The sequence below is a fragment of the Cervus elaphus genome, chromosome 17, assembly GCF_910594005.1.
Source record: "Cervus elaphus chromosome 17, mCerEla1.1, whole genome shotgun sequence".
Taxonomy (NCBI): domain Eukaryota; kingdom Metazoa; phylum Chordata; class Mammalia; order Artiodactyla; family Cervidae; genus Cervus; species Cervus elaphus.
The window spans coordinates 59727958-59743108 of NC_057831.1; the positions used below are offsets into that span (position 1 = coordinate 59727958).

The following is a 15151-nucleotide window of genomic DNA, read 5'->3' on the forward strand; positions in this document are numbered from 1 at the left end:
TCTTATAAGAGCCAGTGGATATGTTTGAGTAAACATATAAAATAGTCACATGTGATTGATGAATTAAAATGATCTTCACAATAAACTAGTATTTTGATTTTTTTCCTTGAATTTACAAATGAAAAATAATTTTTATAAAATTAAAATAACTTCTTAGACTCCCTTTAATTCAAATTTTGAGTACTACAAATCTAAGCCTTTTTTTAAGAATACAACATTCCTACTTGTATATCATTTCACATTTTAAAAAATGTGGCCTGTTAAAACCTTTTTAGTTTTTATTTGTTTATCCTCCCGTTATATAAGAATGATTTGGGAGAACTTATAACAAAAGACACAGATACATACAGTAAGAATATTTAAGACAAAGTTGAAATTAATAATAAAATGGTAAGGAGCAGGGAGAGCAATTTTAATAGAAATTAAATCTGAGAACTCATGTAACTCACTGTCAGATAGATGAGAACCTTTTGTAAAAGTAAAGAAAAAATTAGGGACTTTCCTGGTGGTCCAGTAGCTAAGACTCCACACTCTCAATGCATGGGGCTCAGGTTCAATCCCTAGTCAGGAAAGCAGATCCCACTTGCCACAACTAAGAGTTATCACATTGCAGCTAAAGATCCCACATGCCGCAGAGAAGATCAAGGATCCCATGAGTGGCACCCAAGACCTGGTGCAGCCAAATAAATAAATATTTTAAAAAAATTTTTTTAACATAAGGAAAAAGTACAGACACTTGGTATTAGTACTAACAATCATTTTCTTAAATTTTTATACTCAGTAATTCATAACTACTATTTATATAATATTTTGCCTGTTGAGTGGGGGGGAGGTAGGTGAGAGAGAAATATATAACACACAGTACCTCTTTTGTTTTCAGTTTGTGTGAACATAAGAAAATTAAAATGTAAAAATGGTACATATTAACTTTAGTATTAGTTGCTACTTAAAACATTGAAGACAATTTTTAAGTGTCCATACTCTGAAATACTATTTAAGGGTTTAAAAGCATGTGGTAGGGGGACTTGCATTGCATTCCAGTGGTTAAAACTCCATGCTTTCACTGCAAGGGTCACGGATTTGATCCCTGGTTGGGGAACCAAGATCCCACATGCCAAGTGGCACAGCCAATGGATAAATAAAAGCATGTGGTAGATAGCTATGTATTGATCTGGAATAATAACCATATGACTGAAAAATCAAGTTGCAGAACATATGTACATAGCTTATGTTTCCAGCCATGAAGGACACATGGGGACTAGACTTAGTCTTTTGGTATAAACAGCTAAAAAACTATACAAAGTATATTTAACAATATTTTAAAACATTGGACATTCGCAGTGCAAGACTGTGATCCCTGAGGAAGGGGAACAGGTGAATTAAACTCTATGATCTCACTGATTTTTTGCTTGGAGGCACTTTTGGGATAATGGAGCAGGGTGGGTTACCCGTCATTGAGTTGAGAAGGTAGAAATTAGGGTTCAGTGAGTCTGAGGTGGCTAGAAATTACAAGGCAGATTACACAGATGAGGGAGCCATGCAGACAAAAAGCTGCAGGAGTCTACGTAGGGTTTTCCTTGAGTTGAATCTTGGCTGAGGTTTTGTTGCACGTGTATCAGGTAAAGCACCATGAGACTAGGCAAAGAGCCAGCAGGGAACATTAACCTGAGTAATCCCTAGAGTTCACAAAGGGCTTGGATTAAGTGCTGACATTCTAAGGTTGAAAGTTCTGACTGATTACCCAGGCCAACAGAAGGCTTAGACTTTGGTAGTAGGGCTAAATTATCTTAGTTGTAAAGTTTTAGAACCTTTCTGCCACCAAACCAGCTCTTCAACAAATGCTAAAGGATCTTCTCTAGATAGGAAATGCAGAAAGGTTGTATAAACGTGAACCCAAAACAACAAAGTAAATGGCAACGGGACCACACCTATCAATAATCACCTTAAATGTAAATGGGTTGAACGCCCCAACCAAAAGACAAAGATTGGCTGAATGGATAACAAAAACAAGACCCCTATATATGCTGTCTACAAGAGACCCACCTCAAAACAAGGGACACATACAGACTAAAAGTGAAGGGCTGGAAAAAAATATTTCACGCAAACAGAGACCAAAAGAAAGCAGGAGTCGCAATACTCATATCAGATAAAATAGACTTTCAAATAAAGGATGTGAAAAGAGACAAAGAAGGACACTACATAATGATCAAAGGATTAATGCAAGAAGAAGATATAACAATTATAAATATATATGCACCCAACATAGGAGCACTGCAATATGTACGGCAAACGCTAATGAGTATGAAAGAGGAAATTAATAGTAACACGATAGTAGTGGGAGACTTTAATACCCCACTCACAACTATGGATAGATCAACTAAACAGAAAATTAACAAGGAAACACAAACCTTGAATGACACAATGGACCAGCTAGACCTAATTGATATCTATAGGACATTTCACCCCAAAACAATCAACTTCACCTTTTTCTCAAGTGCACACGGAACCTTCTCCAGAATAGATCACATCCTGGGCCATAAATCTGGTCTTGGAAAATTCAGAAAAATTGAAATCATTCCAGTCATCTTTTCTGACCACAGTGCAGTAAGATTAGATCTCAATTACAGGAAAAAAATTGTTAAAAATTCAAACATATGGAGGCTAAATAACACGCTTCTGAATAACCAACAAATCATAGAAGAAATCAAAAAAGAAATCAAAATATGCATAGAAATGAATGAAAATGAAAACACAACAACCCAAAACCTATGGGACACTGTAAAAGCAGTGCTAAGGGGAAGGTTCATAGCATTACAGGCTTACATCAAGAAACAAGAAAAAAGCCAAATAAATAACCTAACTCTACACCTAAAGCAATTAGAGAAGGAAGAAATGAAGAACCCCAGGGTTAGCAGAAGGAAAGAAATCTTAAATATTAGGGCAGAAATAAATGCAAAAGAAACTAAAGAGACCATAGCAAAAATCAACAAAGCTAAAAGCTGGTTTTTTGAAAAAATAAACAAAATTGACAAACCGTTAGCAAGACTCATTAAGAAGCAAAGAGAGAAGAACCAAATTAACAAAATTAGAAATGAAAATGGAGAGGTCACAAGAGATAACACTGAAATACAAAGGATCATAAGAGACTACTGCCAGCAGCTCTATGCCAATAAAATGGACAACTTGGATGAAATGGACAAATTCTTAGAAAAGTATAACCTTCCAAAACTGAACCAGGAAGAAATAGAAGATCTTAACAGACCCATCACAAGCAAGGAAATCGAAACTGTAATCAGAAATCTTCCAGCAAACAACAGCCCAGGACCAGATGGCTTCACAGCTGAATTCTACCAAAAATTTAGAGAAGAGCTAACACCTATCTTACTCATACTCTTCCAGAAAATTGCAGAAGAAGGTAAACTTCCAAACTCATTCTATGAGGCCACCATCACCCTAATTCCAAAACCAGACAAAGATGCCACAAAAAAAGAAAACTACAGGCCAATATCACTGATGAACATAGATGCAAAACTCCTTAACAAAATTCTAGCAAACAGAATCCAACAACATATTAAAAAAATCATACACCACGACCAAGTGGGCTTTATCCCAGGAATGCAAGGATTCTTTAATATCCGCAAATCAATCAGTGTAATACACCACATTAACAAATTGAAAGATAAAAACCATATGATTATCTCAATAGATGCAGAGAAAGCCTTTGACAAAATTCAACACCCATTCATGATTAAAACTCTCCAGAAAGCAGGAATAGAAGGAACATACCTCAACATAATAAAAGCTATATATGACAAACCCACAGCAAGTATCACCCTCAATGGTGAAAAATTGAAAGCATTTCCCCTGAAATCAGGAACAAGACAAGGATGCCCACTCTCACCACTACTATTCAACATAGTGTTGGAAGTTTTGGCCACCGCAATCAGAGCTGAAAAAGAAGTAAAAGGAATCCAGATAGGAAAAGAAGAAGTGAAACTCTCGCTGTTTGCAGATGACATGATCCTCTACATAGAAAACCCTAAAGACTCTTCCAGAAAATTACTAGAGCTAATCAATGAATATAGTAAAGTTGCAGGATATAAAATTAACACACAAAAATCCCTTGCATTCCTATATACTGACAATGAAAAAACAGAAAGAGAAATTAAGGAAACAATACCATTCACCATTGCAACTAAAAGAATAAAATACTTAGGAGTATATCTACCTAAAGAAACAAAAGACCTATACATAGAAAACTATAAAACACTGATGAAAGAAATCAAAGAGGACACAAACAGATGGAGAAACATACCATGCTCATGGATTGGAAGAATCAATATTGTCAAAATGGCTATTCTACCCAAAGCAATCTATAGATTCAATGCAATCCCTATCAAGCTACCAACAGTATTTTTCACAGAACTAGAACAAATAATTTCACAATTTGTATGGAAATACAAAAAACCTGGAATAGCCAAAGTAATCTTGAGAAAGAAGAATGGAACTGGAGGAATCAACCTGCCTGACTTCAGACTCTACTACAAAGCCACAGTCATCAAGACAGTATGGTACTGGCACAAAGACAGAAATATAGATCAATGGAACAGAATAGAAAGCCCAGAGATAAATCCATGAACTTATGGACACCTTATCTTTGACAAAGGAGGCAAGGATATACAATGGAAAAAAGACAACCTCTTTAACAAGTGGTGCTGGGAAAGCTGGTCAACCACTTGTAAAAGAATGAAACTAGAACACTTTCTAACACCATACACAAAAATAAACTCAAAATGGATTAAAGATCTAAATGTAAGACCAGAAACTATAAAACTCCTAGAGGAGAACATAGGCAAAACACTCTCCGACATGAATCACAGCAGGATCCTCTATGACCCACCTCCCAGAATATTGGAAATAAAAGCAAAAATAAACAAATGGGACCTAATGAAACTTAAAATCTTTTGCACAACAAAGGAAACTATAAGTAAGGTGAAAAGACAGCCCTCAGATTGGGAGAAAATAATAGCAAATGAAGAAACAGACAAAGGATTAATCTCAAAAATATACAAGCAACTCTTGAAGCTCAATTCCAGAAAAATAAATGACCCAATCAAAAAATGGGCCAAAGAACTAAACAGACATTTCTCCAAAGAAGACATACAGATGGCTAACAAACACATGAAAAGATGCTCAACATCACTCATTATCAGAGAAATGCAAATCAAAACCACAATGAGGTACCATTACACACCAGTCAGGATGGCTGCTATCCAAAAGTCTACAAGCAATAAATGCTGGAGAGGGTGTGGAGAAAAGGGAACCCTCTTACACTGTTGGTGGAAATGCAAACTAGTACAGCCGCTATGGAGAACAGTGTGGAGATTTCTTAAAAAAACTGGAAATAGAACTGCCATATGACCCAGCAATCCCACTTCTGGGCATACACAGAGGAAACCAGATCTGAAAGAGACACGTGCACCCCAGTGTTCATCACAGCACTGTTTATAATAGCCAGGACGTGGAAGCAACCTAGATGCCCATCCGCAGACGAATGGATAAGGAAGCTGTGGTACATATACACCATGGAATATTACTCAGCCGTTAAAAAGAATTCATTTGAATCAGTCCTAATGAGATGGATGAAACTGGAGCCCATTATACAGAGTGAAGTAAGCCAGAAAGATAAGGAACATTACAGCATACTAACACATATATATGGAATTTAGAAAGATGGTAACGACAACCCTTTATGCAAAACAGAAAAAGAGACACAGAAGTACAGAACAGACTTTTGAACTCTGTGGGAGAAGGTGAGGGTGGGATATTGTGAAAGAACAGCATGTATATTATCTATGGTGAAACAGGTCACCAGCCCAGGTGGGATGCATGAGACAAGTGCTCGGGCCTGGTGCACTGGGAAGACGCAGAGGAATCGGGTGGAGAGGGAGGTGGGAGGGGGGATCGGGATGGGGAATACGTGTAAATCTATTGCTGATTCATGTCAATGTATGACAAAACCCACTGAAAAAATAATAAATAAATTTTAAAAAATAAAAATAAAAAATAAAGTTTTAGAACCTTTCTAACAAAGCTCTAGAGGATCATGCTGATTTGCAAGTAACTTAATTACCTGCCAGAACGAAGCCCTACACTTATTAAAAGGAAGACAACAAATTCCAGACATGCAGTATAATGTTCATGGTGTTCAGCACCTAATAAAAAAAATTTGTATTTGACAACCAGGAAGCAAAAAATTTGATATTCAACCAGGAGAAAAATTAGTCAATAGAAACAGACTCAATTGACATATGCTAGAATTAGCACACAAGGATAAATGGCTATTAAAGATACATTCATATTATGTATCAAAAAGAAAATATGAATATGGTAGATGCCCAATATGCTATGAGATGGCTGGATGGCATCACTGACTCGATGGACTTGGGTTTGAGTGAACTCCAGGAGTTGGTGATTGACAGCGAGGCCTGGTGTGCTGTGATTCATGGGATTGCAAAGAGTGGGACACGACTGAGCGACTGAACGGAACTGAATGGAAAGAGAAATGGAAGACAGAAAGAAGAACCAGATGGAAATTTTAGAGCTGAAAAATATATCTGATGTGAAAAATCCAATGCATAGAATTAAGAGCAGATTAGACTTTGTGGAAAGCATGACCAATAAACTCAAGTAAACATATGACTGTAGAAAGCATTCATACTAACACTAGCATGAAAAAAGACTTTAAAAAAAATGAAGGGAGCCTTAGACATGTGGGACGTTATCAAGAGAATTATATCAAACATGTAAGGAAGAAATAATAACCAGTAGTATACAGACTTTCAAATATAGAGGAGAAGGAAACACTTTTCATTCCCTCTAATAAGGCTAGCGTAACCCTGATTGTTGTTTAATTGCTAAGTTGTATCTGACTATCTTGCAACCCCAAGGACTGTGGCCTGCCAGGTTCCTCTGTCGTGGGATTTTCCAGGCAAGAATACTGGAATGGGTTGCCCTTTCCTTCTGTAGGAGATCTTCCTGACCCAGGGTCCAATCTCCTGCATTGGCAGGTGAATTCTTTACTACTAGGCCACTAGGGAAGACCACCTTAACCCTGATGTAAAACCTTAAAGATACTGCAAGAAAAAAATATGGACCCATATCTCTCATTAACATGGATGTAGATATCCTTTAGATATAATCAAATTGAATCTAGCAATATACAAAAATTATAATACATCATGATCAAGTGAGTAGTCTAGGAATGCAAAGTTAGTTTAATATTCAAAATCAGTAGAAGATTAATATACAAAAATCTATTGCATTTCTACTATCAGCAAACGGAGAAGGAGATTTTTAGTAAATTCCATTTATAATATTAAATACATAGGAGTAAATTTAGCAAAAGATGTGTAAGATTTTAACACTGAAAACTTAAAATATAACTGGAGGAAGTTAAGACCTAAGGAAATGGATAGAGATACTATGATCATGGATTGGGTTACTGCATTAACATGTCTGATTGCCCTAAATTAATTTACAGATTTAATATCCAGCAGACTTTTTTTTTTTTTGGTGGAAATTGACAAACTGATTAAATTCTAAAATTTATATGCAAATGTAAAGAACCTGGACTATTCAAAGCAATCTAAAAAAATTTTTGGAGGATTTTAAGACTTATTTCAGAGCACAATAATTAAGACAGTAGGGAATTCCCTGGTGGCTCAGACCGTAAGAATCTGCCTGCAGTCAGGAGAGAGAGGTTCCATCCCTAGGTCGAGAAGGTCCCCTGGAGAAGGAAATGGCTACCCACTCCAGAATTCTTGCCTGGAGAATTCCATGGGCAGAGGAGCCTGGCAGGCTACAGTCCATGGAATCACAGAGTTGGACACGACTGAAGAACTAACACTTTGAAAGTCTTGGCATGAGGACTGACAGATCAGGAGAACAGAGGAGAGGGTCCAGCAGTTACATCGTCAGTTGATTTTTGACAAAGGCACCAAAGCTGAAGAAAAGAAACTCTTCAACAAATGGTATATGGGGGAAATGGATATTCACATGGGTAAAAAACAGAGGACCTTGGCTTATACAATGCCTTCATGCTTTATACAAATTTAAGGTGGACCCAAAAGTACCAGCTAAAACTATGAAAGTACTAGAAGAAAACCTAGGAGAATATCTTCTAGACCTTTGGATAAGCAGAGATTTCTTAAACAGGACACAGAAGTAGAACCATAAGATAAGAAAAACTTCATCAGAGTTAAAAACTCTTACTAAGGACGCTCTTAAGACAATAAATAGGCAAGTTGCAGATAGGGAGAAAATACTGGTGAAGCTTATAATCTGACAGAAGACTGGCATCCAGGATAATTAAAGAACTTCTGTCTTGTTGTTCAGTTGCTAAGTCACATGTGACTTTGTGACCCCATGGACTGTAGCACACCAGGCTTCCCTGTCCTTCACCAGCTCCCGGAGTTGCTAACATTCACGTTCATTGAGTCAGTGATGCCATCCAACCATCTCATCCGCTGCTGCCCTCTTTTGCCTTTACTCTTTCCCAGCATCAGGGGCTTTTCCAATGAGTCAGCTCTTCACATCAGGTGACCAAAGTATTGGAGCTTCAGCTGTAAGTCAGTATTAAAAAGAGAATCTGATTTTTTTTAAAAGGCTGAAGATTTGAAAGGTACTTCACAAAGATACATGCATGTAGTTAATGGACACAAGGAGGTGTTCAGCGCCATTCATCATCAGGAAATGGATACTGACACCCAGACAGGACCTCTCTACACATCCACTGTAATGATTAAAATTTAAACGCCTGACAGTCACATGTTGGGTTAAGATGTAGAGCACCCAAACCTTTTAGATACTGCTAGTGGAGCGCAAAATGTTATACAGATACAAACCGCACAGTTGTGTCTGACTCTTTGTGACCCCGTGGACTGTAGCCCACCAGACTCCTCTTTGTGACCCCGTGGACTGTAGCCCACCAGACTCCTCCGTCCATGGGATTCTCCAGGCAAGAATACTGGAGTGGGGTGCCATTTCCTTCTCCAGGGGATCTTCCCAACCCAGGGATCGAACCCAGGTCTCCCACATTGCAGGCAGACGCTTTAACCTCTAAGCCACCAGGGAAGCCCGTAAAATGTTACAACCACTCTTAAATTAGTCAGATTCTTGTAAACATATGTCTGTTGTTGGACGCAGCAATTCCCCTCCTAAATATTTAACCAGGAGAAATGGGAACAAAGGTCCACAGAGACTTGTGTAAGAATGTTTATAGCACTGTAAAGGTGATGTAGTGGACAGAAAATTGGGATCAGCACGAATGTTCATCAACAGTGGAATAAACAAGTTGTGGTATACTCATACAATGGAATATTATCTAGCAATAAAAAGAGAAATGAAATTCTTATCTGTAACAGCATATATGCATCGCCAACAGTATGTTAAATAAAAGATGGCAAATACAAAAGAGTAGTAATTGCATGATTCCATTTACATTAAGTTCTAGAACTTTGACTTTAATTTTTGGAGAACAGGATTAGTGATATCTTATTTTTATAAGAATAAATATGGCCCATATTAAATTTATAGAACTTTTGATATCTCACAATTCATTGCACAGCCAACCTGAACATTAAGTGTTTTAAAAATGATTGAACACTCATTCTCTTTTGTAAACATTATAAACACGCACATATATAGTGTGAATTGATAATGAGTATTCAATTTTAGTATACCAGTTTTTAAATTATATATTCTTAATTTACTCTCATTTCTCTTAGTTTAATTTATTGAAAAGCCATCATCTGTTTTAAGTAGTTTAACCCTCTTTTCCTTTCAAATCAAGTAGAAAAAAAATTTGTAATATTCTTTGTTTTTAGGATAGAATTTCCAATATCAAAACTTAAATCTGGTATTTATTTGTTTTAGTCATTTTCAGGGTGGTAAAATCTCCATATATTTTACAAAAGAAAATGTTTCTATTAAATGCATGGTAACCTACAGAGAAACCTCAACTGTGAAGAATTTGGTTATCTTGAAAGTTTACCTGTTTAATACCATGCTGAAAAAATGAAAAACCCCCCAGCTTAGTCGAATAAAATTACATATTCACTCAGAGGCTTTGTATTTTTATTAGATAAATAATTTTAATAAGGTAATCTTCTTCAGATTTCTAAATTTACATCAGATTAATAGAAAAGATACTTAGTGCAAACATAATACTGAGCAGTTCCAGTGAATCAGTCTTTTTTAACAAAAGATATGATCAAAAAAAAAGATATGATCAAATATATCAAATAAAGGAAGAAAAGATGAAGGCAAGGGAGGAAGGAGAGAAAGATGGTAGCCAGTATAAAAGACATTTTTGTCATGCAAAATTTTGTCATGACTTTTTTTCCCTAAAGAAATAAAATTTTTGTTGTAATTAGTCTTCCATCTTTATTTCCTCCTTCCGTACTCCAGATAGTCACTGCAGTATATACATTGATATCTGTACTTCATGCACATAGTTTTGGAGCTTTACTAAAAATGTAAATGTGTCATAGAATAGAGTCATGTCTGATTCTTTGCGAACCCATATCTGTAGCCTGCCAGGCTCATCTGCCCATGGAATTCTCCAGGCAAGAAAATGAGTGGGTAGCCTTCCCTTCTCCAGGGGATCTTCTCAACCCAGAGATCAAACCCAGGTCTCCTACATTGCAAGCAGATTCTTTACCTTCCAAGCCACCAGGGAAGCCCAAATGTATCATGTGTATACACAAATTGTGCTCTTTAAATCTTTTATTCGTTCAGCTTATACGTTATTCTTCCTGTAAAACATTAGGTATTACAGGCTACCCTAATCCTACTTTCCTCCTCAGAGGTTAAACATGAGTACTTTCAGGCTTTTCCCTATGCTTTACATTATATGTTGTTTACAAACAACTGCAAAGCACAAGTTCTTTTGTATTGTACATTCCGTTTCTAAACTTGCTTTTTTCCCTTTCACTGAATATTACGTGTTAGAGCTTTCAGCATGTCAGCATAGAGAGCTCTATCCCAACGCTATTCTTTTACACTGAGGTGGAGGAAATCTACTCTTCGGTTGTACCATGATTTATTTTGCCATTCCTCATTGAAGAAGTTTTAGGTTGCTCTCTTATTTCTCATCTTTATAAGCAGTGTTTTGTTTGTTTTTTTTTTCCGGTGTCAAACTTTTATTTTTTAAATTTTTTTCCATTTATTTTTATTAGTTGGAGGCTCATTACAATATTGTAGTGGTTTTTGCCATACGTTGACATAAGTAGTGTTTTTTAAACCCCTTTCTGTTCATCTTTATGGCTCAGTGGTAGGTACTAGAAACCAGAATTGCTGGGTTATGGGACATGCATGTGTTAAGTGTTTCTTTGTTGTTCTCAGCTTGTGCCCTCTAGACGGGCTTTACCTCCTTACACTCCCTATCTTGCTAATGATTATTTACTTTTTTTTCTTCCATAGGCCTTACTTGCATTGGGCATCAGTAAGTCTGTTCAGACACCAGATCCTACTCATCCGTAAGGACTCTTGTCTTTATTATGTTTTCATTTGTTTTGCCAGTAAGTCATTGAATTATAGATAATGTCCTGAAGTTTTATATACCTGCAGCTTTGTGTTAAAGATTTGGTCCTTCTGCTGTAGTATCTAAATTGCAGGATTCAGCTGTTGTGTCAAAGTAAATTCAAGATCTAATTTGAAAATGGAGTTCAAATTATTTTTGTTCTTTGTAATATAACAAAGATCTTGTCCTCTTTGTATTTGATAATTAATAACAAAGCACATATTTTGATCTTGGAGTTGTTTTATTTGGTCAAAGGAAATACGTATATTTCACATTTGGACTAATAGGCCACTCTTAAATTTTGGTGATAATTTCTATTAAATTCATGCTTAATGTATTTTAATCCCCTTATTGTCATTTGGAGGTAGTATTGTTAATGTTTCAAAATGACTTATTTTTAAAAGAAATGTGCTCTAGCACATATTGTTTTGAATTATATTAGTTATTTGATACAAAGACTTGCTACTGCTTCTACTAATGTAACCAGTTAAAATTTTTGGATTCTACGTGTATTTTTTTCTTTTTTTAATAAGCTTCAGTAATAGAATTTGAGAAATCAAATTTGCCTTAAGGCAAAAGAAGTACACTTTTATTTCTGTATAGGAATCTGCCTCTGTGCTTTATACATATTGAAATCCAGACACTCCTGTTTTCTTATAAATAATAGCATATTTTGAATATCCTGTAACTGTAGTAAGGTTGTATAGGGAACAGCTAGCTTTCGAGTCTGCTAATTACACATGATTACATGATTACAGCATTTTACTATGTCAAAAAAAATTTTTCTGACCAGTTTTATATACCAAAAATTGTAAAACAGGGTGAAATTGAAAATTTTTAGGTGTGTAGATTTCATAAGATATTTTCAACAATCTACTTTAGTGCTGCCTGATAAAATTTTCTATAATAATAGGAATAGTTATGCACATCTATTCAATATGCTCATCACTAGCTACAAGGGGCTGTTGAGCACTGGAAATGTGGCAGGTGCAGTTGAAGAATTATGTTAAAATTTTATTTAGTTTTACTTAATTTACATTTAAATAGTCTTATGTAGCTAGTGACATACTGGATAGTGCAGATAATTAAAAATTTCAGTAAGAATATACAAATTCCTTGAAAACACATAAAATGAAAGTAATGCTATTTATTTTAGATCTTAAATTATCTTAAATATTTATAGTCTATGTGGGGAAAACTTTAGAAGAATGTTAATTTTTCTAAATCAAGCTTACAGAACACTGTCACATCTATAAACTGATACTTTCCTATGGTAAGATTACATATTTGCAAAAGGAATTAAATAAAAACAATTTTAATTAAGATTCCAAGCAAGAATACTGGAGTGGGTTACCATATCCTACTCCAGAGGATCTTCCCAACCCAGGTGTTGAACCTGTGTCTCTTGCATCTCCTGTATTGACAAGCAGATCCTTTACCACTGCATCACCTGGGAAACCGTTTTAAATTAAGAACTCTTGTTTAAATTTGCATCTACTCTAGGGGTACCATGTTTGAATTTGGGGGTAAATTTCCCAGAAACTTCTGTTACCAATGAGTGATTCTTTCCCTCTTACATTATCTCATATTTTTAAATTTATTACTCATTATTGTATTGGTAGATACAATAATAACAAAGTAATGCACATGTTGACCAAAGACTCTTAAAAAAATAATTGATATTTAACAAAAAAATTGTCATCAAACATCGAGAAAACTGAAGCTCTTAGTCTCTTAATAATAGTAGTGAGTTACTGTGTGTTAAATTCTACAGAATTGGCAAAAAGTATCTAGCATCAAATTATAGGTAATATAAATTATGTAAGACAGTATTGAATTAGAAACTTCATTACAAGGAAGTTGAAATGTTATCCTCTTCATTAAACATCTGAATACATTTTAAAGATAAATTTTATCTGTGTTTGTGGTATTTAAAATTGCTGTAGTAAATCAAAGCAAATTATAAGAAAGAGGGATTAGTAAATACCTGAATTAAATCATATTCACTTTATTTTTATATAGTTTCAAAGATCATGCAGTTTTTTCCACTTTATATTTTACTTTCTGATTAGATTTGAGTTTAGCACTTAACTTTTACTTAACTATAAAATCATAACATCTTGATATCATAAGTTTTTCTTCATTGAACTATTAAACATTTTGGATGGAAATCATTTATATTTCTTGTAAACTATTTTTTTTTTATTTTTCAGGTATGGATTTTCAAATATGCGCTATATTGCTTCACTAATTAGTGGTGTTGGTATTTTCATGATGGGTGCAGGATTATCTTGGTACCATGGAATCATGGGATTGCTCAATCCTCAACCAATAGAATCTCTTCTATGGGTAATTTTCTCCTTCCCTCCCCCCTCAGTTTTAAAGTAGTATAAACTAACAAGTACAGTAGAATACCTTTGTTATATTAATGTTAAATATTGGAACTAAATATACCTTCTTGACTGTAATATAGGATTGTGTACCTGTATGTGTTATTTAGGATGTGACTGAACCTGACTTCTAAATCCATATGATTCAATGATGTTGAGCAAGAGTATCTCTTTAGGTACAGTCGTTAAGCGCTACATCCTTGGTTAAAATTTTGGACAGTTCTATTAATTTCTTCCGTTACTAAAAGCAGAAAGACCAGAAGACCTCTGTTCCGTTTTAGTACTGAGATTAATCTGTCAGTAGTTAAAATATCCATTCCCTTGTAACAGTCACATGTGAGAATTTTTCCTAGAGCGTCTTCTTCCCCACATTCTGGTGGAGCCTCCATTGGGGGAGTGGGCGTGTGGCTGCCTTCTATATGTTTGCCCCTAAGGGCTTCGGTTCCTCTCTCCTGCCCCCCGGGCGCCTCTGGCAGCACTGAAGGTGGAGAAGGGCACAGAGAAGCACTGCTTTACGGACACTGGCTTCATCTTGCACTGGCATCTGCTGGCCTTTGCAGAGACCTATGGCTGGCTGTTTTCTTCTCATGGGAACTTCTTGGAGGTTACCCTGCTTGGCAGCTGAGACCATAGCTCCCTCGACAAGTGCAAATTGGTCCTGTGGCACCCCTGTCGGCTTTTGTATCTCACGGTGTAGCTCCAGACTATTTCTGCTGATGTTGCCAGTAAGATTCAGTGGAAGGCGCCTAAAATTGAGATAGGAAAACCTGTATTCTAGTTCTTATTCCAATATTCTTTCCATATACGCAAGCAAATCACATAGCTTTGGGAAATCTTACTTTCCTTAACAGAATGAGGAGAATGTTGAAGGGGGTTCAAAATTTTTAAACCTCTATTTCAGGGAAGGCTGGGGTTCCAAAAGTTCTATATTTGAATTTTTAAATTTCATATAAATTTTTCATTTGAATTTCATACAAAACTTTTAAAAAATCTGTCTTATGTTTTTCTGTATGTCTTGGACTAAAGCACAAAGCTGTTCTTGATAGTTCAGTTCAGTCGCTCAGTTGTGTCTGACTCTTTGCCACCCCATGAACCACAGAACACCAGGCCTCCCTGTCCATCACCAACTCCCGGAGTCCACCCAAACCCATGTCCATTGAGTCGGTGATGCCATCCA

The 15151-nt window shown here is 35.9% G+C and overlaps 1 protein-coding gene across 2 annotated transcripts in view; it reads left to right on the plus strand.

Moving 5' to 3' along the window:
- The window catches only part of SLC30A9 (solute carrier family 30 member 9), a 78369-nt gene that overhangs the window by 36388 nt on the left and 26830 nt on the right, over positions 1 to 15151 (plus strand). For both annotated transcript variants that reach the window (XM_043871018.1, XM_043871019.1), the window contains exons 10-11: positions 11485 to 11540; positions 13798 to 13933. In XM_043871018.1, the coding sequence (XP_043726953.1) occupies positions 11485 to 11540; positions 13798 to 13933 (192 nt within the window). The remainder of the gene's footprint in view (positions 1 to 11484; positions 11541 to 13797; positions 13934 to 15151) is intronic.